General features: G+C 46.2%; 1 protein-coding gene across 2 annotated transcripts in view; it reads right to left on the reverse strand.

Annotated features, from left to right (window-relative positions):
• Positions 1 to 21,483, reverse strand: part of LOC118358785 (ATP-binding cassette sub-family C member 8-like) — a 149,041-nt gene extending 127,558 nt beyond the window's left edge. For both annotated transcript variants that reach the window (XM_052480696.1, XM_052480695.1), the window contains exons 1-3: positions 20,600 to 21,483; positions 4,780 to 4,921; positions 1,643 to 1,764 (exon numbers count right to left, since the gene is read on the reverse strand). In XM_052480696.1, coding sequence (XP_052336656.1) covers positions 1,643 to 1,764; positions 4,780 to 4,921; positions 20,600 to 20,747 — 412 coding nt within the window. In that variant the 5' untranslated portion in view covers positions 20,748 to 21,483. The remainder of the gene's footprint in view (positions 1 to 1,642; positions 1,765 to 4,779; positions 4,922 to 20,599) is intronic.
• Positions 21,484 to 26,835: the final 5,352 nt, after the last annotated feature.

Genomic DNA, 26,835 nt, shown 5'->3' on the forward strand with positions numbered 1-26,835 from the left:
AAGGGAATCCTGCAAGCATGTGGCCTCCCTTGATAACGTAAAAAAAAAAAAAAAAAATAGCCAATCTGAGTTGAGCTAAATAAAGTGAGCGAGCTCAGCTGTGAATGGTCTTAGCGCATTAAAAAAATAATGTCAATGGAAGAGAGTTTGGATTTGGCTTGACACCAATCACATCACCAGAATCCAGACGTCATTGACAGAAAAATGTAATTGTTGCATCTAATTGTGTTGTTGTTCTCCGGTGGCTAGCTAGCTAGATAAAAATGGTCCCTTTCCTTAATTAGCCATGGATGGAGATAGGTATTTCGACTGGTTTTACTTAATTCTCCCTACTGGCCAATGATTATAATTGCAATTTTGATATAACCATAAATGTATACATTGTGCCCCTGGCTTGGAGGATGAACATTCAACATGTAGCTAGATGTAGTAAGCCTGGCACATTGTTGCCCATGAAAGGAAGATAGGCCAGTGAGCAAGCATTTTCGCCAGGTAGCCTAGGACAACAAAAACTGAAAGCGTGTACTGTATAACAGATTCCATGACCGTCCAGGCAACATGAAAGAGGAGGACGGCATTGCTGCCATGTCTCTACAAGTAGGGTGAGGTAACTTTTTTTTTCTACTTGCAAGCACACACACACACACACACACACACACACACACACACACACACACACACACACACACACACACACACACACACACACACACACACACACACACACACAGATATCAGTACCCTGGACAGCCACATTGTATATAGACCTGTTTATACTGTATTATTGACTGTATGTTTGTTTTACTCCATGTGTAACTCTGTGTCGTTGTATCTGTCGAACTGCTTTGCTTTATCTTGGTCAGGTATCAATTGTAAATGAGAACTTGTTCTCAACTTGCCTACCTGGTTGAATAAAGGTGAAATAAAATAAATAAATAAAACATCTTACGTTGATTGGACTAAATCGTTTTGGTATCTTTTAGTTGTCGCTGTAGAAGAGTAAGCATAGGTGATTAGATGATGTTGAAGTTAAAATGTTGCTGGAATAGTGGAGCCAACTCCTGTTATCTTTGCACCTTGCAGTAACTCTCCATGGTTCTAAATCCATAGTTGTTTAGTAATCTGAAAATGTTGAAAACATTAACTTTCTTGACCATGCTGTAGGTCATGTTTTGTGACTGATTGATGTCTGGTGAAGTCTAGTTTTGTGATGAAACAAAAAAGTGGCTGAATTTCTTCTGCTACTGTGTCTTCTTATTGTTTCAGCCTTAGGCCTATATACAGTTGAAGTTGGAAGTGTACATACACTAGGTTGGAGTCATTAAAACTATAGGCACGCCTCAAAATATGTTAATTAGCCAGGTATTCTTTCACCACCGACAAAATTTTTCCACAATGAACCATAATTGACACTATGCTGCTGTAAATATACAGCAAAACAGGTAATAGAGTTGTATAGCAGCGTAGTGGAATGCCATTGAGCCCCCATAATGCATTGCTCTTTACAGTACCGTAGCTAACTGAAAGTTTTGCTGTAAATTTTCAGAAATTTGTTACAGTGCACTGAAAAGTGCTTCGAGAACCATGAGCCCTGCCCAGCAGTAGGTTAGGGAAGTTGGAGGTAAGTTTTAAGGAGCCTTACCTAGCAGTAGCTTGGGGAAGTTGGAGGTCTCTATGTTGTGGTAGTAGATGATGGAGGTGATCCCAGCCATGAAGGCCAGGCCTGCAGGCATGTACAGGTGCAGTTGGAGGGACTGGGTGAACCTGGGAGAACATACGCGCGCACGCACACACACACACACACACGCACACACACACACACACACACACACACACACACACACACACACACACACACACACACACACACACACACACACACACACACACACACACACACACACACACACACACACACACACACACACACACACACACACACACACACACATCCCAATCGGTGCGTTTAAAATCATTCTATATACAACTTGATTGTAGCTTTAATATGTCATACAACAATGCCATATAATAGCTACAATCAGGCATTCTGTGATAGTGAATGGTATTTTGGAGTGAAAGACTGGAGAGCAGCAGGAGAGCTCTTACATTCATTTCAATTCCACAGACAATAATAATCCTGTGTAGTAGACTGTAGGGGACTGTATGGTGACTGCACACACAAAACAAATGCTGAGTTCAGGCTAGGGTCTATTTGTACGAATGTTAATATAATGTTTGAGACTATAGCATAATTGATATGGTAGGAGAAAATCCCCCCCAAAAACAATCAGAATATTGTTTGTTTTGAGAGCCCATGCTCTTCCAATGGAACGTATGGGGTCATATCCAAATCCAGCTCCCAGATTGCATTTCTTATAGCTTCCACTAGATGTCAACAGTCTTTGTTCAAGGTTTCAGGCTTGTTTCTTACAATTCCTTTGACCTCATGAATTGGTTTTTGCTCTGCCATGCACTGTCAACTCTGGAACCTAACATAGACAGACAGGTGTGTGTCCAATCAATTGAATTTACCTCAAGTGGACTGCAATCGAGTTGTAGAAACATCTCAAGGATGACCAATGGAAACAGGATGCACCAGAGCTACATTTCGAGTCTCATAGCAAAGGATCTGAATACTTCTGTAAATAAGGTATTTATGTTTTTTATAAATTTGCAAAATATTCTCAAAACCTTTTTTCGCTTTGTCTTTATGGGGTATTGTGTGTAGATTGATGAGGAAAATGTTTTATTTAATCAGTTTTAGAACAAGGCTGTAACATAACAAAATGTGGAAAAAGGGAAGGGTCTGAATACTTCCCGAATACACTGCATATTTGAGAAACAGACGCCTCACAAGTCCTCAACTGGCAGCTTCATTACATAATACCAGCAAAACACTAGTGTCAACGTCAACAGTGAAGAGGCGACTCCGGGATGCTGGCCTTTTAGAGTTCCTCTGTCCAGTGTCTGTGTTCTTTTGCCCATTTGAATCTTTTCTTTCTATTGGACAGTCTGAGATATGGCTTTTTCTTTGCAACTCTGCAAAGAAAAAGAAGGCCAGCAATCCGGAGTCGCCTCTTCACTGTTGACATTGAGACTGGTGTTTTGTGGGTACTATTTAAAGAAACTGCCAGTTGAGGACTTGTGAGGCGTCTCTTTCTCAAACTAGACACACTAATGTACTTGTCCTCTTGCTCAGTTGTGCACTGGGGCCTCCCACTCCTCTTTCTATTCTGGTTAGAGCCAGTTCTGCGCTTTTCTGTGAAGGGAGTAGTACACTGCGTTGTACGAGATCTTCAGTTTCATGGCAATTTCTCGCATGGAATAGACTTAATTTCTCAGAATAAGAATAGACTGACGAGTTTCAGAAGAAAGTACTTTGTTTCTGGCCATTTTGAGCCTGTAATAGAACCCACAAATGCTGATGTTCCAGATACTCAACTAGTCAAAAGAAGGCCAGTTTTATTGCTTCTTTAATCAGAACAACAGTTTTCAGCTGTGCTAACATAATTGCAAAGGGGTTTTCTAATAATCAATTAGCCTTTTAAAATGCTAAACTTGGATTAGCTAACACAACATGCCATTGGAACACAGGAGTGATGGTTGCTGATAATAGGCCTCTGTACGCATATGTAGATATTCCATAAAAAAATCTGCCGTTTCCAGCTACAATACCAATTTACAACATTAACAATGTCTTTAACGTATTTCTGATCAATTTGATGTCATTTTAATGGACAAAAAATGAGCTTTTCTTGCAAAAACAAGGAAATGTCTAAGTGACCCCAAACATTTGAACGGTAGTGTATACATATACACAAAACAAATATGGGCCATTATATATATATATATATACAGTTGAAGTCAGAAGTTTAAAACTTGTTTTTCAACCACCCCACAAATTTCTTGTTAACAAACTATAGTTTTGGCAAGTCAGATACGACATCTACTTTGTGCATGACACAAGTCATTTTTCCAACAATTGTTTACAGACAGATTATTTCACTTATAATTCACTGCATTTCAATTCCAGTGGGTCAGAAGTTACATACACTAAGTTGACTGTGCCTTTAAACAGCTTGGAAAATCCCAGAAAATTGTGTCTTGGCTTTAGAAGATTCTGTTTGTCTAATTGACATCGTTTGAGTCAATTGGAGGTGTACCTGTGAATGTATTTCAAGGCCTACCTTCAAACTCGGTGCCTGTTTGCTTGACATCATGGGAAAATCTAAAAAATCCAAAAATGTAACTGTTTGGCCATAATGACCATCATTATGTTTGGAGGAAAAAGGGGGAGACTTGCAAGCTGAAGAACACCATCCCAACCGTGAAGCATGGTGGTGGTAGCATCATGTTGTGTGGGTGCTTTGCTGCAGGAGGAACTGATGCACTTCACAAAATAGATGGCATCGTGATGGAGGAAAATTTTGTGGATATATTGAAGCAACATCTCAAGACAATAGTCACGTGTTTTACTTGTTATATTGTATTTACTTTGCCACCATGGCCTTTTTTTGCCTTTGCCTCCCTTCTCACCTCATTTGCTCACATCGTATATAGAGTTGTTTATACTGTATTATTGACTGTATGTTTGTTTGTCTCCATCTGTGTCGTTGTTTGTGTCGAACTGCTTTGCTTTATCTTGGCCAGGTCGCAATTGTAAATGAAAACTTGTTCTCAACTTGCCTACCTGGTTAAATAAAGGTGAAATAAAAATAAAATAAATAAATAAAGGGTTGAGAACCACTGCAGTAATGGATTAGGGGGAAATGGACTCACCCATCGGAGACGATGCCCTCAGCAATCTCACAGACCAGGACAAAGAGGAGGATGAAGGTGAGGAGCCAGCGCAGGTTGTGACCAGGGAAGTGCAGCCAGGTGCTGTGGTGGATGTGCACCTTGGAGCTCTGGCTGCCCCAGCCTTACAGCACACAGCAAACACAACAACAACACAGGAAACAGGAAGTTAACCTTAGAGAACAGTGTGATGTATGTCTGATCTCAACAACAACAACACAGGAAACAGGAAGTTAACCTCAGAGAACAGTGTGACATACGTCTGATGTCAACAATAACAACACAGTAAACATGAAGTTAACCTCAGAGAACAGTGTGACGTCTTTCTGATATCAACAATAACACAGGAAACAGGAAGTTAACCTCAGAGAACAGTGCCTGTCTAACATAGCTTCCCTCCCTTCTTTATCTGATCTGATGACAGACAGCAGTGCTTAGTTTGAGCCGGATCCTGCCGGAACAGGGGAACCCCTCAATTTTGGAATGCTTCATTGCGAAACCCATTTGGCAAGTTTCAGTACCTCTCTTGGTATGAAAATGTATTTTCACCGTTTGCAATGTAAAAATTATAATAAAATCAGAGTTAATTCAAGTAATTCTCCTGCCCGCTAAAACACATCATGTGAAAACGTGCCCGATATTATAATAATTGATTCATGCTGGGCTTTCCCAGGTTTATGGTTTGCTCAAACCTATAGCCTGTATAGACCAATGCGTGGCCATTGCTGTGTTGAGAGTGAAATGCGTGCCTGTATCTCTTACAGAACTCCCTTTCTATGATCCCTCTCCCTCTCTCTGCTCTGATAAACATGAGCCTGCAACTCTCATCTGTCCAGCATTGCACTTAAAGTCAAATCAAATGGTGTTTGTCACCGACTACAAGAGATGTAGACCTTAACGTGAAATGCTTACTTACAAGCCCTTAACCAACAATGCAGAAAATATTTACTAAATAAACTATAGTAAAAAATGTAATTAAAAGTAACACAATAAAATGACAATAACAAACAAGGGGGGTCAATGTAAATAGTCTGGGTGACCATTTGATTTGTTGTTCAGCAGTCTTATGGCTTGTGGGTAAAGCTGTAAAGGAGCCTTTTGGACCTAGACTTGGCGCTCCGGTAGTGTTTGCCGTGCGGTAGCAGAGAGAACAGTCTATGACTTGGATGACTGGAGTCTTTGACAATTTTTCGGGCCCTCCTCTGACACCGCCTAGTATAGAAGTCCTGGATGGCAGGAAGCTTGACCCCAGTGATGTACGGGGCTGTACGCACTACCCTCTGTAGCGCCTTACGGTTGGATGCCGAGCAGTTGCCATACCTGGCGGTGACGCAATCATCTCCTTTGTCTTGCTCACATTGGGGGAAAAGTTGTTGTCCTGGCACCACATTACCAGGTCTCTGACCTCCTATAGGCTGTCTCATCATTGTCGGTGATCAGGCCTACCACTTTTATGTCGTCAGCAAACGTAATGATTGTGTTGGAGTCGTGCTTGGCCACCCAGTCGTGAGTGAACAGGGAGTACAGGAGGGGACTGAGAACGCACCCCTGAGGGACCCCAGTGTTGAGGATCAGTGTGACAGATGTTGTGTTTCCTACCCTTACCACCTGGGGGTGGCCGTCAGGAATTCCAGATTCCAGTTGCAGGGGTCTTTAGTCTTTAGTCATTAGTCCTAGGGTCCTTAGCTTAGTGATGAGCTTTGAGGGCACTATAGTGTTGAATGCTGAGCTGTAGTCAATGAATAGCATTCTCACATATGTGTTCATTTTGTCCAGGTGGGAAAAGGCAGTGTGGAGTGCGATTAAGATTTCGTCTTCTGTGGATCTGTTGGGGTGGTATGCAAATTGGAGTGGGTCTAGGGTTTCCCAGGATTATGGTGTTTATATGAGCCATGACCAGCCTTTCAACACTGTGATCACACAGTTGTCCTGAACAGCTGGTGCTGTCATGCATGCTTCAGTGTTGCTTGCCTCCAAGCGAGCATAAAAGGCATTTAGCTCGTCTTGTAGGCTTGCGTCACTGGGCAGCTCGTGGCTGGGTTTCCCTTTGTAGTCCGTAATAGTTTGCAAGCCCTGCCACATTTGACGAGCGTCAGAGCCAGTGTAGTAGGACTCAATCTTAGTCCTGTATTGATACTTTGCCTGTTTGATGGTTTGTCTGAGGGCATGGCGGGATTTCTTATAAGTGTTGGGATTAGTGTCCCACTCCTTGAAAGTGGCAGCTCTAGCCTTTAGCTCGGAGTGGATGTTGCCTCGTGTCTTCTGGTTTGGATATGCATGTACGGTCACTGTGGGAACGACGTCGTCGATGCACTAATTGATGAAGTCAGTGACTGAGGTGGATGAATCCCGGAACATATTCCAGTCTATGCTAGCAAAACAGTCCTGTAGCGTAGCATCTGCGTCATCTGACCACTTCCGAATTGAGTGAGTCACTGGTACTTCCTGCTTTAGTTTTTGCTTGTAAGCAAGAATCAGGAGGATGGAATTATGGTCATGTTTGCCAAATGGAGGGCAAGGGAGAGCTTTGTAAGCGTCTCTGTGTGGTGTAAATGTGGTCTTTTTTTTCTAAACTTATTTCCTTATAGAATCATAGGGAAGGGCGCTGGAGGTGCCACACCATAAATTAAATTATTCAGAATACTACACCAGGAGTAGGTCTATCATTTAGCCACAGAGGATCAATAGCTTATTGTGTGTTTTGTGTGTTGCCCAATCACAAGGCATTCCTACCGTCGGGAACGCACCGTTTATCTATCAGTGAACAACATGCAAAACAGGCCTTGGATTCTGCTGAAAAGAGAATACTAAACTGTCTGTAGGCTACCAAATATGTAATCAACTTCCAAGTAGAGTGAGCTGTGCATCATTGAGTGAGTCTGTGAAACTGGAAAGTTTTTTCAGGACTATAATTTCCTCCTAGTATTGTACAATAAGTGTGCCGTTTCCCAGACCCTAGGCTTAGAAAAAGAATCCCCCTGTGTGCAACTTCTGCAAGCACCTCTACTCTAGTGCTCTATGCCAGCGCCTCTACTCTAGTGCTCTATGCCAGCACGCAAAAACCAAGATACATATGCCCTGCTTTATTATAATATTTTATTGTAATGCGTTCTGGTGCCCCCAGGTCCTCCTCTCAGCTCACTTTTTGTTCCGGCAGGTCCCAATTTACAAATTAAGCACTAGGAGAGAGTTGGACAGGTGAGAGTCAATTTCCACTAAGCATCCACAATAATATTATACATTTTACTTGTCTACAGCCGGGATTTAATCCAATCAAGCTTTTTCAGCTATGCACAATTTAAAGGCAATGTTTTGTGTTCACACATACCGCAATCACGGTAAATGCTGAACATGTCAGCTCAATCATAAATTACCTTCAAATGTGAAGTGTGCTATAAGGCGGATCTGCTGCTGATTAGATAAAATCCTGGCCTCAAATAAGACACCTCAGACTACTGATTTGCGTACAGGGACTGTGGTGGACACACACAGTCCCCTTCAGGTGTATTCACTTCCAGACATTTGCTTAAAGCTGTAGATTCAATTCTGCTAACTCCCAGTCCAACCTTGAAAAGCTTAACAATGAAGTTGTCCCTGTCAGTTATAGGAGTAGGACAAGATGAAAAGTCATAGGAGCAGGACAAGATAAAAGGTCATAGGAGTAGGACAATATGAAAAATTGTAGGAGTAGGACAAGATAAAAGGTCTTAGGATCAGGGCAAGATGAAAGGTCATAGGAGCAGGACAAGATGAAAGGTCATAGGAGCAGGACAAGATGAAAGGTCGTAGAAGTAGGACAAGATAAAAGGTCTTAGGAGCAGGACAAGATGAAAGGTCGTAGAAGTAGGACAAGATAAAATGTCATAGGAGCAGGACAAGATGAAAGGTCATAGGAGCAGGACAAGATGAAAGGTCGTAGAAGTAGGACAAGATAAAAGGTCTTAGGAGCAGGACAAGATGAAAGGTCGTAGAAGTAGGACAAGATAAAATGTCATAGGAGCAGGACAAGATGAAAGGTCGTAGAAGTAGGACAAGATAAAAGGTCTTAGGAGCAGGACAAGATGAAAGGTCGTAGAAGTAGGACAAGAGTAAAGGTCATCCGAGGGGAGTCAGTGGCATCCGGCCAAGTCTGTGAAGGTGATCACTGTGAGGTGGGTCACCAAGCTAATCTCCCCTTAACAGTAACCTTGTCTGTAGCCTCCGGTGCCTGCAGCAGAAGGCCTGTCTAGACAGAAAGAGAACAAACTACCTTGCCTGAGACTTCCTGTGAGCTCCTAAAAGCTATTATAGAGTAAACTCGCACACCTTATGTGCTGCTATATGCATGAAGATATTTTTTTATCTTCAGTAAAGAGACAGTGTAGTCAAAAACGTGATTATGAAAATTATGATAATGCACTTCTTGTTAAAGCTGTTTGAAAAAACCACCTGAAGTATCAGTTTGTGTTTTTGGACATATAAGTTAATAGACCAATAACAAAGAGAGTTTGCCCTCCTCACTACCAACAGCAGCTCATTTTCAGGTTACGCATCCCCTCCATTAGGCTCCTCCGATTAGACCCCTCGCTCAGACCACTCCCAAGCAGTCCAAGCAAACTTCTTGCTTGAGGAATTGCATTTTACTAAGAAGCTATTTTTGTTTATTTTAGACCATTTTTTATTTATTTAAAATAATCACAGTAATGTGTTTAACTGTTACCCAGAAATCAGTTGATATTGAGATAAAAATGGCTGTAACGGCTGTCTTGGGTAGAAGAAGGAGAGGACCAAAGCGCAGCGTGGTTAGTGTTCATCTTTTTAATAAACAACTGAACACTTCAAAAGTACAAAACAACAAAGTGACAACTGAAACAGTTCTATCTGGTGCAGACACACAAAGACTGAAAATAACCACAAAACACAAAGGAAAACAGGCTACCTAAATATGGTTCTCAATCAGGGACAACGATAGACAGCTGCCTCTGATTGAGAACCATATCAGGCCAAACACAGAAATAGAACATATAGAAAAACTAACATAGACTGCCCACCCCAATTCACGCCCTGACCATACTAAATAAATACAAAACAAAAGGAATAAAGGTCAGAACGTGACCATGGCTGCACATAGGTGATCAAGATGTTTCCGACATTTAATGGATCTTATTTGCCAATGTTTCTGTCAAACTACCATTAACGTAGAAAGACTATAGAAACGTAGACGTAGAAAGACTATAGATCACCAGTGTGCTGGAATTTTCTTTTCATTACAGTCAGCTCCTAAACGCTAACATCTAGGATTTTAGCTCAATGGACTAATGTGGTCTTGAGCCAGGCAGTAGCAGCCAGTTAGATATGTGGGCAAAAACTGTTAGAATCAACATTGTGTACAGGTCATTTCAACCCCCCAAAATCTATGTGATGACCTTGAATCAACATGGAAAAATGAATTGGATTTGCAAAAAGTCATCAACGGGCATTTAGTCTTTTTTTCACCCAACTTTTAACCTAAATTCAATGACATGGTGAAATATTTAGCTGATTTCATGTTGAATTCACATTAATTGACAAATCAAACAAATGTAAATCAGACTGCACGTCTGTGCCCAGTGGGTTCATACTTTTAATAAAGGACACGAATAGCTTATTTTGCTGTGCTTGTGGGTTATCAAACACACGTGGTACTGACAAAATGCTCATTAAAATGAATTAATAATCAAAGTGTCATGGGTTTTATTATCAATGCATCCAACTGCTGCCTCAAACAACATCTCCCTGCCAATTACATTATGCTATTGCTGGCTGCCACTTTCCCTGTCGGGAGGTGAGTTAATCACTCACAGCAATGCTGGAACGCACACAAACACATAGACATACACGCGCATGCCCGCGCACGCCGCACGCGCCCGCGCACGCCGCACGCGCCCGTGCACGGGGCACTCACGCACAGATACACAGTGACACCTGCTCTGGTGAATATACTATAGTATATAATACTACAGTATTTACTATATAATTCTGTAGTAAAATGTAGTATACTATACTACACACTGTAGTATCCCTCGATCACGTGTAGTACCTATTATAGAATATTTTTGTATACCGTAGAATATTATAGTAAATACTACAGTATGATCCACAAAAAAACAATGTAGTAAATACTACAGACATTCTCCTGTAGGTTTTCTCAAGGAGAAAGTCCCCCACCTCTATCTCTGTCACGTTCTGACCTTTATTTCCTTTGTTTATGTATTTATTTAGTATGGTCAGGGCGTGAGTTGGGGTGGACAGTCTATGTTTGTTTTTCTATGATTTGGGGATTTGTATGTTTCGGCCTAGTATGGTTCTCAGAGGCAGGTGTCATTAGTTGTCTCTGATTGAGAATCATACTTAGGTAGCCTGGGTTTCACTGTTTGTTTGTGGGTGATTGTCTATGTTATTTGCTTGTGTCAGCACAGGTTTCATTTCATTTATAGCTTCACGGTCATTTATTGTTTTTGTATAGTTTGTATACAGTGTTCAGTGCTTTCTTTTATTAAATATTCATCATGAACACATACCACGACGCATTTTGGTCCTCCGATCCTTCTCACCTCTCCTCTTCAGATGAAGAGGAGGACGACCGTGACAATCTCAAAGATAGAAAAACAACAAAACTTTAGTAAATACTACAGTCTGAGAAAACAGTAACTATTAAAGTATACCACAGTCCCCCAAAATACTATAGTATACCATACTACAGTCCACAAAAATACTACACTATACTACAGTCTGCAAAAACACTACAGTAATTAATATAGTACATACTACCTTTTTCAATACTACAGTATACTGCAGTAAATACTACAGTATTCACAGTAGTGTTTTTGTGGACTTCAGTCCCTAAAAATAATACAGTGAATACTACAGTAAAGTCTGCAAAAACACTGCAGTGAATACTACAGTATTCCTCCCATAGTATAAACTATGGTATTTTTTAATGTGAGTGTAACTGAATCACTGTGAACATTGGAGAGGGGGATAGGTGTAATGGTTTTCTAATGGTGAAGGAGAGTCGGACCAAACTGCAGCGTGTCGATTGTGATCCATGTTTATTTAAACAAACGTAAAACACGACTAAACACGAACACTACAAAACAATAAACGAAACGAAAACCGAAACAGCCTATACATGTGTCAACTAACATCTAACAAGGACATCAAGACACTCAGGACAATCACCCACAATACAACCAAAGAATATGGCTGCCTAAATATGGCTCCCAATCAGAGACAACGATAAGCACCTACCTCTGATTGAGAACCACTTCAGACAGCCATAGACTCTCCTAGAACACCCCACTAAGCTACAAACCCACTAAGCTACACACCACATACAAAAACCCATGTCACACCCTGGCCTGACCAAATACATGAAGAAAAACACAAAATACTTTGACCAGGGCGTGACAATAAGAGTCGGGAGTCTCTTAAACTCTTAAAACAATATTACATATATGTGCCACATTAACAGATAAATGAATTGAATGCTGGAGAAGGAAGGAGGAAACCGAGAGAGAGAGAGAGAGAGAGACCCAGCCAAATCATGAGAAAACAAAAAGACTTGACACATTGGAAAGAATTTACAAAACAAAAATTGCAACCTAGAATGCTATTTGGCCCTAAACAGAGAGTACACAGTGGCAGAATATCTGACCACTGTGACTGACCCAAAATGAAGGAAATCTTTGACTATGTACAGACTCAGCAAGCATAGCCTTGCTATTGACAAAGGGAGCCCAAGGCAAACCGGACTCTCAAGAGAAGACAAGCTATGTGCACAAATCCAATTTTGATAAGCTCCCATATCTATTGGGTGAAATACCACAGTGTGCCATCACAGCAGCAAGACTTGTGACCTGTTGCCACAAGAAAAGGTCAACCAGTGAAGAACAACCACCATTGTAAATACAACCCATATGTATGTTTATTTATTTTCCCTTTTGCACTGTAACTATTTGCACATCATTACAACACTGTATATATAGATAATATGTCATTTGAAATGTCTTTATTATTTTTGAACTTTTGTGACTGTTTACTTTAAATGTTTTATTGTTCATTTCACTTGCTTTGACAATGTAAACATATGTTCCCCATGCCAATAAAGCCCCTTAAACTGAATTGAACTGAGAGGGAGAGAAGGAGAGAGACAGAGAGCGAGTCAGAGAGAAACAGAGATCAGTTTGCTCCATAGACGTTCACCTCCACGGTGGTCCTTGTGAGTTTATGAGTTTAACCTATAACCATTAGCATCAGTTTACACAGTTGTTCTCTCTCCTTCTCTATTGCTGTCTTTCTCTGTTTTTTTGTCTCTCTCTTTTATCTCATCTACATTCTGAGCTAATTAGTTAATACCAGTCCTTGTTAGTTTCAGGGTAAATCTTGTATGGCATGCATATCTTTTTCCCAGAGCCCAGAGTGGTTCACTGTAAGGGAATAGGGTTCCTTTTCAGTTGTAATGGCCTCCCTCCAACAGTGTGACAGGGACATAGTGAACTGGTCAGTCACACGCCAATGACACATAGCCAGGCACATTAGTGTCCTTTTAACAGCTGTCACAGGGACAAAACACAGGTCACGCAATGGTAATGACACTGGAGGAATGCCTTAGCACATTGTAATAACTTTAACAACAGGGACAGGGGCACAGTCAACTTGTCATACATTGATGACACGGAGGTGACCATCCGGTTACACAGTGATTATGACACCAGTGGAAAAGGGGGAGGGTAACCAGGCAAAAGAGGACGGGAGGCGAGCAGGGATGTGTAACCCAACCCCGACAGTAGAAGAGGGTTCCTGCTGGTTGGGCTTGTTGCTTCCCACAAGGGACTTCACCGAGTGCCAGGTTTCCGTTACAATGTTAAAGGTTTTATCATAGGGGACACACTGTGTACTATGCATACTGTACAGTGGAATGTATATTCCTATGCTAAATGAATAAATGCATAGTTAAATGTAAAAAGTGAAACATATGGAAGAGGCTCAGTAATAATTGATGATCTTTTTAAGGAGTAAGGCTCAGTATTAATTGATGATCTTATTAATGAGTAAGGCTCAGTAATAATTTATGATCTTATTAATGAGTAAGGCTCAGTAATAATTTATGATCTTATTAATGAGTAAGGCTAAGTAATAATTTATTATCTTAGGGAGTAAGGCTCAGTAATAATTTATGATCTTATTAATGAGTAAGGCTCAGTAATAATTTATGATCTTATTAATGAGTAAGGCTCAGTAATAATTTATTATCTTAGGGAGTAAGGCTCAGTAATAATTTATTATCTTAGGGAGTAAGGCTCAGTAATAATTGATGATCTTATTATGCAGTAAGGCTCAGTAATAATTGATGATCTTAGGGAGTAAGGCTCAGTACTAATTGATGATCTTAGGGAGTAAGGCTCAGTAATAATTGATGATCTTAGGGAGTAAGGGTCAGTAATAATTTATTATCTTAGGGAGTAAGGGTCAGTAATAATTTATTATCTTAGGGAGTAAGGTACAATAATATTTTCATCCTCCTGATCATCACCACCAGTGATTAAAGTAAATTTTTTGCACAAAAAAAAACGGAAATATTACATTTACATAATTACTCAGTACTTTGTTGAAGCACCTTTGGCAAAGATTACAGCCTTGAGTCTTCTTGGGTATGACACTACAAGCTTGGCATTTGGGGAGTTTTTCCCATTCTTCTCTGCAGATCCTCTCAAGCTCTGTCAGGTTGGATGGGGAGCGTCGCTGCACAGCTATTTTCAGGTCTCTCCAGAGATGTTCGATCGGGTTCAAGTCCGGGCTCTGGCTGGGCCACTCAAGAACATTCAGTGACTTGGCCCCGAAGCCAGTCCTGCGTTGTCATGTCTTGTTTTCTGACATCCTGAGCAGGTTTTCATCAAGTATCGCTCTGTACTTTGTTACATTAAACTTTTCCTCAATCCTGACTAGTCTTCCAGTCGCTGAAAAACCTCCCCACAGCATGATGCTGCCACCACCATGCTTCACCATGGTGATGGTGCCAGATTTCTTCCAGATGTGATGCTTGACATTCAGGCCAAAGAGTTAAATCTTGGTTTGATCCTTTAGGTGCCTTTTGGCAAACTCCAAGCGGGTTGTCATGTGCCTTTTACTGAGGAGTGGCTCACGTCTGGCCACTCCTCAGCACTGGTGGAGTGCTGCAGAGATTGTTGTCCTTCAGGAAGTTTCTGCCATCTTCACAGAGGAACTCTGGTGTAACGAGTTTCCTCCTCTTCTTCCGAAGAAGAGAGGCGAAACGGATCAGAGGACCAATACGCGGCGTGGTAATTTTCCATGGTACTTCTTTAATGCTTTAAGGTACACATGAACAAACTAACAAAACAAGAAAACGTGAAAACTCAAATTACAGTCCTATCTGGTGCATACACAGAGACAGGAAACAATCACCCACAAACACACAGTGAAACCCAGGCCACCTAAGTATGATTCTCAATCAGAGACAACTAATGACACCTGCCTCTGATTGAGAACCATACTAGGCCGAAACATCGAAATAACCAAAACATAGAAAAACAAACATAGACTACCCACCCAACTCACGCCCTGACCATACTAACTAAACACAAAACACAGAAAATAAAGGTCAGAACGTGACAGTACCCCCCCCCAAAGGTGCGGACTCCGGCCGCAAAACCTTGACCTATAGGGGAGGGTCTGGGTGGCGTCTGTCCGCGGTGGCGGTTCTGGCGCGGGACGCGGACCCCACTTCACGATTGTCTTTGTCCGCCTTATTAACAGAACCACATCCTCCATCTCCACTATCTTACTTCCCACCAGGAACATGATGCCGAACGGGACGTACCACATGATCCAGGACACCAGCACCATGGTGGCTTCATTGAAAGCGTTGAAGAAGCGTATGAGCTCCTCCCCCTCTTCTCCCAGCTTCCTCAGTGCCACACCGAACACCATGGCAAAGAGAACCAGGCCCAAGATGTTCATACCATCTGGTTCTGTGCCCACAGGAACCATGGCAACCCCTCTCAATGACCCCACTGGACAGAGGGGCAGCTCGGGACAGAGGGGCAGAAGCTCTGGACAGAGGGGCAGGGGCTCTGGCGCCTCAGGGCTGAGGGGCTCTGGCGCCTCTGGGCTGAGGGGCTCCGGCAGCGGCGCCGGACAGGCGGGACGCTCCGGCAGCGGCGCCGGACAGGCGGGACGCTCCGGCAGCGGCACCGGACAGGCGGGACGCTCCGGCAGCGGCGCCGGACAGGCGGGACGCTCCGGCAGTGGCGCCGGACAGGCGAGAGGCTCCGGAGCGGCGCCGGACAGGCGGGACGCTCCAGCAGCGGCGCCGGACAGGCGGGAGGCTCCGGCAGCGGCGCCGGACAGGCGGGAGGCTCCGGCAGCGGCGCCGGACAGGCGGGAGGCTCCGGACAGGCGGGAGGCTCCGGCAGCGCGCCGGACAGGCGAGAGCTCCGGCAGCGGCGCCGGACAGGCGGGAGGCTCCGGACAGGCGGGAGCTCCGGCAGCGGCGCCGGACAGGCGGGAGGCTCCGGCAGCGGCGCCGGACAGGCGGGAGGCTCCGGCAGCGGCGCCGGACAGGCGGGAGGCTCCGGCAGCGGCGCCCGGACAGGCGGGAGGCTCCGGCAGCGGCGCCGGACAGGCGGGAGCACCTGCAGAGAGGAGACAGAGAGACAGCCTGGTGCGTGGAGCTGCTACAGGAGGCAGCGGCGCCGGACAGGCGGGGCGCTCCAGCAGCGGCGCCGGACAGGCGGGAGGCTCCGGCAGTGGCGCCGGACAGGCGGGAGGCTCCGGCAGCGGCGCCGGACAGGCGGGAGGCTCCGGACAGGCGGGAGAGCTCCGGCAGCGGCGCCGGACAGGCGGGAGGCTCCGGCAGCGGCGCCCGGACAGGCGGGAGGCTCCGGCAGCGGCGCCCGGACAGGCGGGAGGCTCCGGACAGGCGGGAGGCTCCGGCAGCGCGCCGGACAGGCGGGAGGCTCCGGCAGCGGCGCCGGACAGGCGGGAGGCTCCGGCAGCGGCGCCGGACAGGCGGGAGGCTCCGGACGTGGCGCCGGACAGGCGGGAGGCTCCGGCAGCGGCGCCGGACAGGCGGGAGGCTCCGGCAGCGGCGCCGGACAGGCGGGAGGCTCCCGGACAGGCGGGAGGCTCCGGCAGCGGCGCCGGACAGGCGGGAAACTCCGGCAGCAGCGCCGGACAGGCGGGAGCACCTGCAGGGAGGAGACTGAGAGACAGCCTGGTGCGTGGGGCTGCCACAGGAACTACCAGGCTGGGGAGACTTTCAGGAGGCTTGGTGTTAGGAGGAGCCTGAAAGACCGGGCTGTGGGGAGCACTGGAGCTCTGGTGCGCAACCTTGGCACCACTTCCCCAGGCTGGACAACTACTCGAGCCCGGACCCTCAAGAGTGCAGGCACAGGTTGAACCGGGCTGTGGGTAAGCACGGGAGATCTAGTGCTTACTACACGCACCTCTCCCCTAGGCTCCACTCCCACAGTTGCCCGGTACGAGCGGAGCGCAGGCAGAGGACGCACTGCACCCTCCCAGCGCCCGGAGACACAGCACGCAGAGCCGGCGCAGGATAACCTGGACCAAGACTGCGTACCGGCGACCAGACCCGCTGAGCAGGCACCATACGCCCTGGCTCAATGCCCACACTCGCATGGCACTCTCGGGGGCTGCCCTATAGCGCACCGGGCTATGGACACGCACTGGCGACACCGTGCGCTCAACCGCATAACACGGTGCCTGACCAGTAATGCGCTGCTCATAATAAGCACGAGGAGTGAGCTCAGGTCTGCTACCTGGCTTAGTACCACACCTCGTGTGCCCCCAAAAAAATTTGGGGCTGCCTCTCGTACCTGTCGCACTGCCGTGCTGGCTCCTCATATTGCCGCCGATCAGCTTTCGCTGCCTCCAGCTCTGCTTTGGGGCTGCGATTTTCCCAGCCCGTGCCCAGGGTCCCTCTCCGTTCAATATCTGCTCCCATGTCCAGGAGTCCTGTGATGGTGGCCTCTGTTGTTGATGCTGCTGCTGCTGTCGTCGCTGTCCTTTACCACGCCGCTTGGTCCGATTGTGGTGGGTGATTCTGTAACGAGTTGCCTCCTCTTCTTCCGAAGAAGAGAGGCGAAACGGATCAGAGGACCAATACGCGGCGTGGTAATTTTCCATGGTACTTCTTTAATGCTTTAAGGTACACATGAACAAACTAACAAAACAAGAAAACGTGAAAACTCAAATTACAGTCCTATCTGGTGCATACACAGAGACAGGAAACAATCACCCACAAACACACAGTGAAACCCAGGCCACCTAAGTATGATTCTCAATCAGAGACAACTAATGACACCTGCCTCTGATTGAGAACCATACTAGGCCCTCTATCAGAAATAACCAAAACATAGAAAAACAAACATAGACTACCCACCCAACTCACGCCCTGACCATACTAACTAAACACAAAACACAGAAAATAAAGGTCAGAACGTGACATCTGGAGCTTTGTCAGAGTGACCATTGGGTTCTTGGTCACCTCCCTGACCAAGACCAGCTCTAGGAAGAGTCTTGGTGGTTCCAAACTTCTTCCATTTAAAAATGATGGTGGCCACTGTGTTCTTGGGGACATTCAATGCTGCATATATTTTTGGTAGCCTTCCCCAGGGTACCAGAATTGTGTCTCAGCTCTCTACAGACAATTCCTTCAATCTCATGGCTTGGTTTTTGCTTTGACATGCACGTTCAACTGTGGGAGCTTATATAGACAGGTGTGTGCCTTTCCCAATCATGTCCAATCAATTGAATTTACCACAGGCGGACTACAATCAAGTTGTACAAACATCGGAAGGATGATCAATGGAAACCGGATGCACCTGAGCTCAATTTCACAACCACATTGCACACTGCCCTAACCCCTAACCCATCTGTACAAGAGGAATACCTATGTGAGAATGCTGTTCATCGACTACAGCTCAGCATTTAACACCATAGTACCCTCCAAACTTGGCACCAAGCTCAAGACCCTGGGTCTCGACCCCGCCCTGTGCAACTGGGTACTGGACTTCCTGACGGGCCGCCCCCAGGTGGTGAGGGTAGGCAACAACATCTCCACCCCGCTGATCCTCAACACTGGGGCCCCACAAGGGTGCGTTCTGAGCCCTCTCCTGTACTCCCTGTTCACCCACGACTGTGTGGTCATGCACGCCTCCAACTCAATCATCAAGTTTGCGGACGACACTACAGTGGTATGCTTGATTACCAACAACAATGAGACGGCCTACAGGGAGGAGGTGAGGGCCCTCAGAGTGTGGTGTCAGGAAAATAACCTCACACTCAACGTCAATAAAACAAAGGAGATGATTGTGGACTTCAGGAAACAGCAGAGGGAACACCCCCCTATCCACATCGATGGGACAGTAGTGGAGAGGGTAATAAGTTTTAAGTTCCTTGGAGTACACATCACGGACAAACTGAATTGGTCCACCCACACAGACAGCGTTGTGAAGATGGCGCAGCAGCGCCTCTTCAACCTCAGGAGGCTGAATAAATTTGGCTTGTCACCAAAAGCACTCACAAACTTCTACAGATGCACAATCGAGAGCATCCTGTCGCGCTGTATCACCGCCTGGTACGGCAACTGCTCTGCCCACAACCGTAAGGCTTCTGTACCATCACTCATTCATATATCTTTATGTACATATTCTTTATCCCTTTACACTTGTGTGTATAAGGTCGTAGTTTTGGAATTGTTAGGTTAGATTACTCATTGGTTATTACTGCATTGTCGGAACTAGAAGCACAAGCATTTCGCTACACTCGCATTAACATCTGCTAACCATGTGTATGTGACAAATACATTTGATTTGATTTGATTTGAGTCTCATAGCAAAGGGTCTGAATACTGAATAAAAATTCTAAAAAGCTGTTTTCACTGTCGTTATGGGGTATTGTGTGTAGATTGATGAGGAAAACATTTGATTTAATCCATTTTAGAATAAGGCTGTAATGTAACAACATGTGGAAATAGGGAAGAAGTTTTAATACTTTCCAAACGTACTGTCCATAATGTTTTTATCCAATACACCTAGACATTTGTATGTCTTTATGTCAGGATATTACAATATTATTCACAAGTCTCCATTACCACATGTTCTTACATAAGCAGAGTTTAAGTTACAGTTACATGTAGCAGTTAAACTTGTACAATACTTCCAGTCATGGGTGAACAAAAATAACAAATAAAAAGCTTTACCACCCATGACTGTATTTGTTAGTGACCGAGAAATGGTTGTTGAATTTGTTCGTTTTCAGTCCTTTGGACCAAGTGAGTTCTTATTGTAGGCTAATATTATCTGTAATATGTAACTGTTTAAGACAATACATTACAAATATCATAAGGCCTTCCTTTGATGTCAATCAATGTACATGCAAAAACACAGATATTAAAAACAATACTAAAAAGTCTAGCTGCAGTAGAGCATGCTGGGAAATATGATAACGACGGACGTGGTTTTGATGGGAAAGTTTTACTCTCCACAGAGTAAAACTGACACAATCACACTCTTACACTGGTTATTAACACCAACACTTGGATTCTTTTACACCAGTGAGTGTTATTTTAACACTTACAGAGTTCATTTAACTCCTGAATCAACACTAGAAATGTTATACTGAAAAATCAACACTAGGTAACACTGGCCAATTTGCTGTGTGTGTGTCTATACTTTCATGGTCATGTGATTGTTGTGTGTGTGATGGGGCCGGGGGGCTCTCACCCTGTGCAGACACTCACCAATGAAGAGGATGGGGAAAGTGATGAAGAGCAAGAAGATGTGCGGCACCACGTTGAGCGCGTCCAGGAAGCAGCCGTTGTTGAGGATGCCGCGGTCCACGTTGTACGCCAACGAATTGTTCTCGTTTCCACAGAACGCCAAGGACATGGTGGAACCGTGACTCTACGGAGGAACCCGACACAGGAACAGGAGGAGGAAGAAGGGGAGGAAGAGGAGGAGAAAAACGAGGAAAAATGAGAGCGAGAGAATCTCTCAGAGCATGTTGTTCCTTTTTAGTTGTATTTCCAGAAGCAGGTCTTGAGGTTAGAAGGTTAGAATGTGACCTCCTCTCTTTGTTCCTCTCGTCGCTCACATCCTCACTCCCAGATCCAGCGGGCAAGGAGGGAGATAGAGAGAGGGGGGAAGAAGAAAGGAGGGAGATAGAGAGAGGTGGGAGCAGACAAAGAGCAGTCACAGTCCAGTTAGAGGGAGACAGCATCCCCCTCTCCGATCCTCTCCGGGTGTCTAAGAAGCAGCTATGTCAGCAGAGAGCTTGCTGGTAATGAATTCCTACATTCTGGTCCCCAGTCTCCAACACACATCCTTTACACCAGCGTCTGCCCGCCGGCCGGCTTTGTCTGCTCGCTCTCTTATGCAAAACGCTGCACAGCTCTTCTGGAACACATAACACAGACAAAAGGACACAAAACACACACTCACACACACACAGACTAGAGTGGAGCCCTTCCTCGATGCATCTGCTATTCCTGTAAATAAGATTTCAGAGTCGACCTTGCAAGATGATACATAAGGCTGAATGTGAGATGGTTCGTCCCTAAAGAGCAGACGGCCTGCTAGAGGTGGCAAGGAGAGAGGGAGGGAGGAAGAGAAGGAGGGAGGGAGGGAGTTGATAGAGGGATGGTGAGAGAAATAGAAAGGGGTGAACAAGACAGAGTAAAGAGAGAGAGGGGGGGGGGAATCAAAGAAGAGGACGGGTGAGCATGAATGAAAAGAGAAGAGAAAAACACACAGAGAGAGAGAGTGAAAGCTAGACAGAAGCAGAAGTACCAATGCTGACATCACAGAGACGAGAGGGACGTGAGAAGAATGTCGAAACATGCTAAATCTAAATCCCAAACAGAATGTAATTTCTAGGAATCACATAATCATATTCCTCCATGTATTCCTTACATTTCTACACATTCAGCACATTAAGCCCCGAGGGCCAGAAAGAACATACTGGGGGCAGAATAACTAGGTTGCACATACACACTAAACCACATAACACAGGGACAGGAAAAAGGTTAAGGCATCCTGAAATGTTATGTTATGCTGTTCTTTTTTTTGTTGAGGATTATACTCTCTCTAGATCCCAAAGACATTCAGGTTGCTCACGAAGTTCATCAGCCCGAGCTACAGAATGCACAGAGTAGATTGTTATCTTTACATAATAGTTGATTAGATAATCTGTGCAGTGGCCAGCTGAGGTGTTTAAGTTCAGAGGTGACTCCTGATTCCAGCGGGAGAGGCAGGGAGGAAGGGGCACGGAGTGAAGATGCACAGCTGGTCGTCTAGACACGATACCTGATCCCTGCCTCGACACCCGAGCCTGGGGGAATGCCTAATCTGTAACTCTGCCCCTTCACTTCTTGTCCCGCACCAAAATACCTCCCCAAGTGGGAAGGCGTGGGAAACATAGGAATAAGTTGACATGAGAGACATACCCAGTAGCTTTTACAGACATTTCCAGGAAGAAATTTTAAATATCCACAACATGACCACTGTTATGCACGTGAGTGAGGACCCAAAAGCGGTTTAACAAATACAGAGTCCTTTAATGTCAAAACACAGGGAAGACATAGATCCTCTTCAGATGTATATAATGGCAAAATAGACAACCCGCAGAGAGGGCAACAAATGAATCATAAAGTCCTTCTGATAATTACAGAAGAGTCCCCTTCTTAGCAGCAGAGGAGAATAGCTGGGTTAGAGTCCCCTTCTTAGCAGCAGAGGAGAATAGCTGGGTGAACGGCGACAGACTGCTGGTCTCTCTGGGTAGGCGCGGGTCGTAGAGGACAGAGGTACCTGATCACACGTAGCATCAGATGAACAGGTAGATTCCGACAGGACGGGACAAGGGTGAAGCAAACAAGACGATAGTTTGGTTCTGGCATGAGAAACTCAAACGCGAATCTGACAAAGACAGAAGCAGGAACAGAGAGAGAAATAGAGACCTAATCAGAGGGGAAAAGGGAACAGGTGGGAAAAGGGTGAACGAGGTAGTTAGAGAAGATGAGGAACAGCTGGGGGAAGGAGAGGAAGAGAAGGTAACCTAATACGACCAGCAGAGGGAGACGGAGTGAAGAGAAAGAACAGGAACAAGACATAATATGACAATACATGACAGTACCCCCCACTCACCGAGCGCCTCCTGGCGCACTCGAGAGAAACCTGGCGGCAACGGAGGAAATCATCGATCAGCGAACGGTCCAGCACGTCCCGAGAGGGAACCCAACTCCTTTCCTCAGGACCGTACCCCTCCCAATCCACTAGGTACTGATGACCACGGCCCCGAGGACGCATGTCCAAAATCTTACGGACCCTGTAGATAGGTGCGCCCTCGACAAGGATGGGGGGGGGGGGAGACGAGCGGGGGCGCGAAGAACGGGCTTAACACATGAGTCATGGAAGACCGGGTGGACGCGACGAAGATATCGCGGGAGAAGAAGTCGCACTGCGACAGGATTAATGATCTGAGAAATACGGAACGGACCAATGAACCGCGGGGTCAACTTGCGAGAAGCTGTCTTAAGGGGAAGGTTTTGAGTGGAGAGCCATACTCTCTGACCGCGACAATATCTAGGACTCTTAATTCTACGCTTATTAGCGGCTCTCACAGTCTGCGCCCTATAACGGCAAAGTGCAGACCTGACCCTCTTCCAGGTGCGCTCACAACGTTGGACAAAAGCCTGAGCGGAGGGGACGCTGGACTCGGCGAGCTGAGACGAGAACAGCTGAGGCTGGTACCCGAGGCTACTCTGAAAAGGAGATAGCCCGGTCGCAGACGAAGGAAGCGAGTTGTGGGCGTATTCTGCCCAGGGGAGCTGTTCTGACCAAGACGCAGGGTTACGAAAAGAAAGACTGCGTAAGATGCGACCAATAGTCTGATTGGCCCGTTCTGCTTGACCATTAGACTGGGGGTGAAAGCCGGAAGAGAGACTGACGGAAGCCCCAATCAAACGGCAAAACTCCCTCCAAAATTGAGACGTGAATTGCGGACCCCTGTCCGAAACGACGTCTGACGGAAGGCCATGAATTCTGAAAACATTCGATGATGATTTGTGCCGTTTCTTTAGCAGAAGGGAGCTTAGCGAGGGGAATAAAATGAGCCGCCTTAGAGAACCTATCGACAACCGTAAGAATAACAGTCTTCCCCGCTGACGAAGGCAGTCCGGTGATAAAATCTAAGGCGATGTGAGACCACGGTCGAGAGGGAATGGGAAGCGGTCTGAGACGGCCGGCAGGAGGGGAGTTACCGGACTTAGTCTGCGCGCAGACCGAACAAGCAGCCACGAAACGACGCGTGGCACGATCCCGAGCGGGCCACCAAAAACGCTGGCGAATGGAAGCAAGCGTACCCCGAACGCCGGGGTGGCCGGCTAACTTGGCAGAGTGAGCCCACTGAAGAACGGCCAGACGAGTAGGAACGGGAACGAAAAGAAGGTTCCTAGGACAAGCGCGTGGCGACGGAGTGTGAGTGAGTGCTTGCTTTACCTGCCTCTCAATTCCCCAGATGGTCAACCCGACAACACGCCCCTCAGGGAGAATCCCCTCGGGGTCGGTGGAGACTACTGACGAACTGAAGAGACGAGATAAAGCATCAGGCTTGGTGTTCTTAGAGCCCAGACGAAGAAATTACGAACTCGAAACGAGCGAAAAAAAGCGCCCAACGAGCCTGACGCGCATTAAGTCGTTTGGCAGAACAGATGTACTCAAGGTTCCTATGGTCAGTCCAAACGACAAAAGGAACGGTCGCCCCCTCCAACCACTGTCGCCATTCGCCTAGGGCTAAGCGGATGGCGAGCAGTTCGCGGTTTCCCACATCATAGTTACGTTCCGACGGCGACAGGCGATGAGAAAAATACGCGCAAGGGTGGACCTTGTCGTCAGAGAGGGAGCGCTGAGAAAGAATGGCTCCCACGCCCACCTCTGACGCGTCAACCTCGACAACGAACTGTCTAGAGACGTCAGGTGTAACAAGGATAGGTGCGGATGTAAAACGATTCTTGAGAAGATCAAAAGCTCCCTGGGCGGAAACGGACCACTTAAAGCACGTCTTGACAGAAGTAAGGGCTGTGAGAGGAGCTGCCACCTGACCGAAATTACGGATGAAACGACGATAGAAATTCGCCGAGAAAGCGCTGCAGCTCGACACGTGACTTAGGAACGGGCCAATCAATGACAGCTTGGACCTTAGCGGGATCCATCTTAATGCCTTCAGCGGAAATAACAGAACCAAGAAATGTGACGGAGGAGGCATGAAAAGTGCACTTCTCAGCCTTCACATAAAGACAATTCTCTAAAAGGCGCTGGAGGACACGTCGAACGTGCTGAACATGAATCTGGAGTGACGGTGAAAAAAATAAGTATATCGTCAAGGTAAACGAAAACAAAGATGTTCAGCATGTCTCTCAGGACGTCATTGACTAATGCCTGAAAGACAGCTGGAGCGTTAGCGAGGCCGAAAGGAAGAACCCGGTATTCAAAGTGCCCTAACGGAGTGTTAAACGCCGTTTTCCACTCGTCCCCCTCCCTGATGCGCACGAGATGGTAAGCGTTACGAAGGTCCAACTTAGTGAAAAACCTGGCTCCCTGCAGGATCTCGAAGGCTGAAGACATAAGAGGAAGCGGATAACGATTCTTAACTGTTATGTCATTCAGCCCTCGATAATCTATGCAGGGGCGCAGGGACCCGTCCTTTTTCTTAACAAAAAAAAACCCCGCTCCGGCGGGAGAGGAGTAGGGGACTACGGTACCGGCGTCGAGAGCTACAGACAAATAATCTTCGAGAGCCTTACCTTCGGGAGCCGACAGAGAGTAGTCTATCCCGGGGGGGAGTGGTTCCCGGAAGGAGATCTATACTACAATCATACGACCGGTGCGGAGGAAGAGAGGTGACCCTGGACGACTGAACACCGTGCGCAGATCGTGATATTCCTCCGGCACCCCCGTCAAATCACCAGGCTCCTCCTGTGAAGAAGAGACAGAGGAAACAGGAGGGATAGCAGACATTAAACATTTCACATGACAAGAGACGTTCCAGGAGAGGATAGAATTACTAGACCAATTAATAGAAGGATTATGACAAACTAGCCAGGGATGGCCCAAAACAACAGGTGTAAAAGGTGAACGAAAAATGTAAAAGAAATGGTTTCGCTAAGATTACCAGAGACAGTGAGGGTTAAAGGTAGCGTTTCACGCTCAATCCTGGGAGAGAACTACCATCCAAAGCGAACAAGGCCGTGGGCTCCCTTAACTGTCTGAGAGGAATGTCATGTTCCCGAGCCCAGGTCTCGTCCATAAAACAGCCCTCCGCCCCAGAGTCTATCAAGGCACTGCAGGAAGCTGACGAACCGGTCCAGCGTAGATGGACCGACAAGGTAGTGCAGGATCTTGAAGGAGAGACCAGAGTAGTAGCGCTCACCAGTAGCCCTCCGCTTACTGATGAGCTCTGGCTTTTACTGGACATGAAGTGACAAAATGACCAGCGGAACCGCAATAGAGACAGAGGCGGTTGGTGATTCTCCGTTCCCTCTCCTTAGTCGAGATGCGGATACCCCCCAGCTGCATAGGCTCAGCACCCGAGCCGGCGGAGGAAGATGGTAGTGATGCGGAGAGGGGGGCAACGGAGAACGCAAGCTCCTCTCCACGAGCTGGGCGACGAAGATCAACCCGTCGCTCTATGCGAATAGCGAGTTCAATCAAGGAATCCACGCTGGAAGGAACCTCCCGGGAGAGAATCTCATCCTTTACCTCTGCGCGGAGACCCTCCAGAAAACGAGCGAGCAAAGCCGGCTCGTTCCAGTCACTGGAGGCGGCAAGAGTGCGAAACTCAATAGAGTAATCTGTTATGGATCGATTACCTTGACATAGGGAAGACAGGACCCTGGAAGCTTCCTCCCCAAAAACAGAACGATCAAAAACCCACACTCAGTACACTTAGTACACTCAGCCCTCGCCTCCCAGATTGCCGTGC

The sequence above is a fragment of the Oncorhynchus keta genome, chromosome 26 (genome assembly GCF_023373465.1).
Source record: "Oncorhynchus keta strain PuntledgeMale-10-30-2019 chromosome 26, Oket_V2, whole genome shotgun sequence".
Lineage (NCBI taxonomy): Eukaryota > Metazoa > Chordata > Actinopteri > Salmoniformes > Salmonidae > Oncorhynchus > Oncorhynchus keta.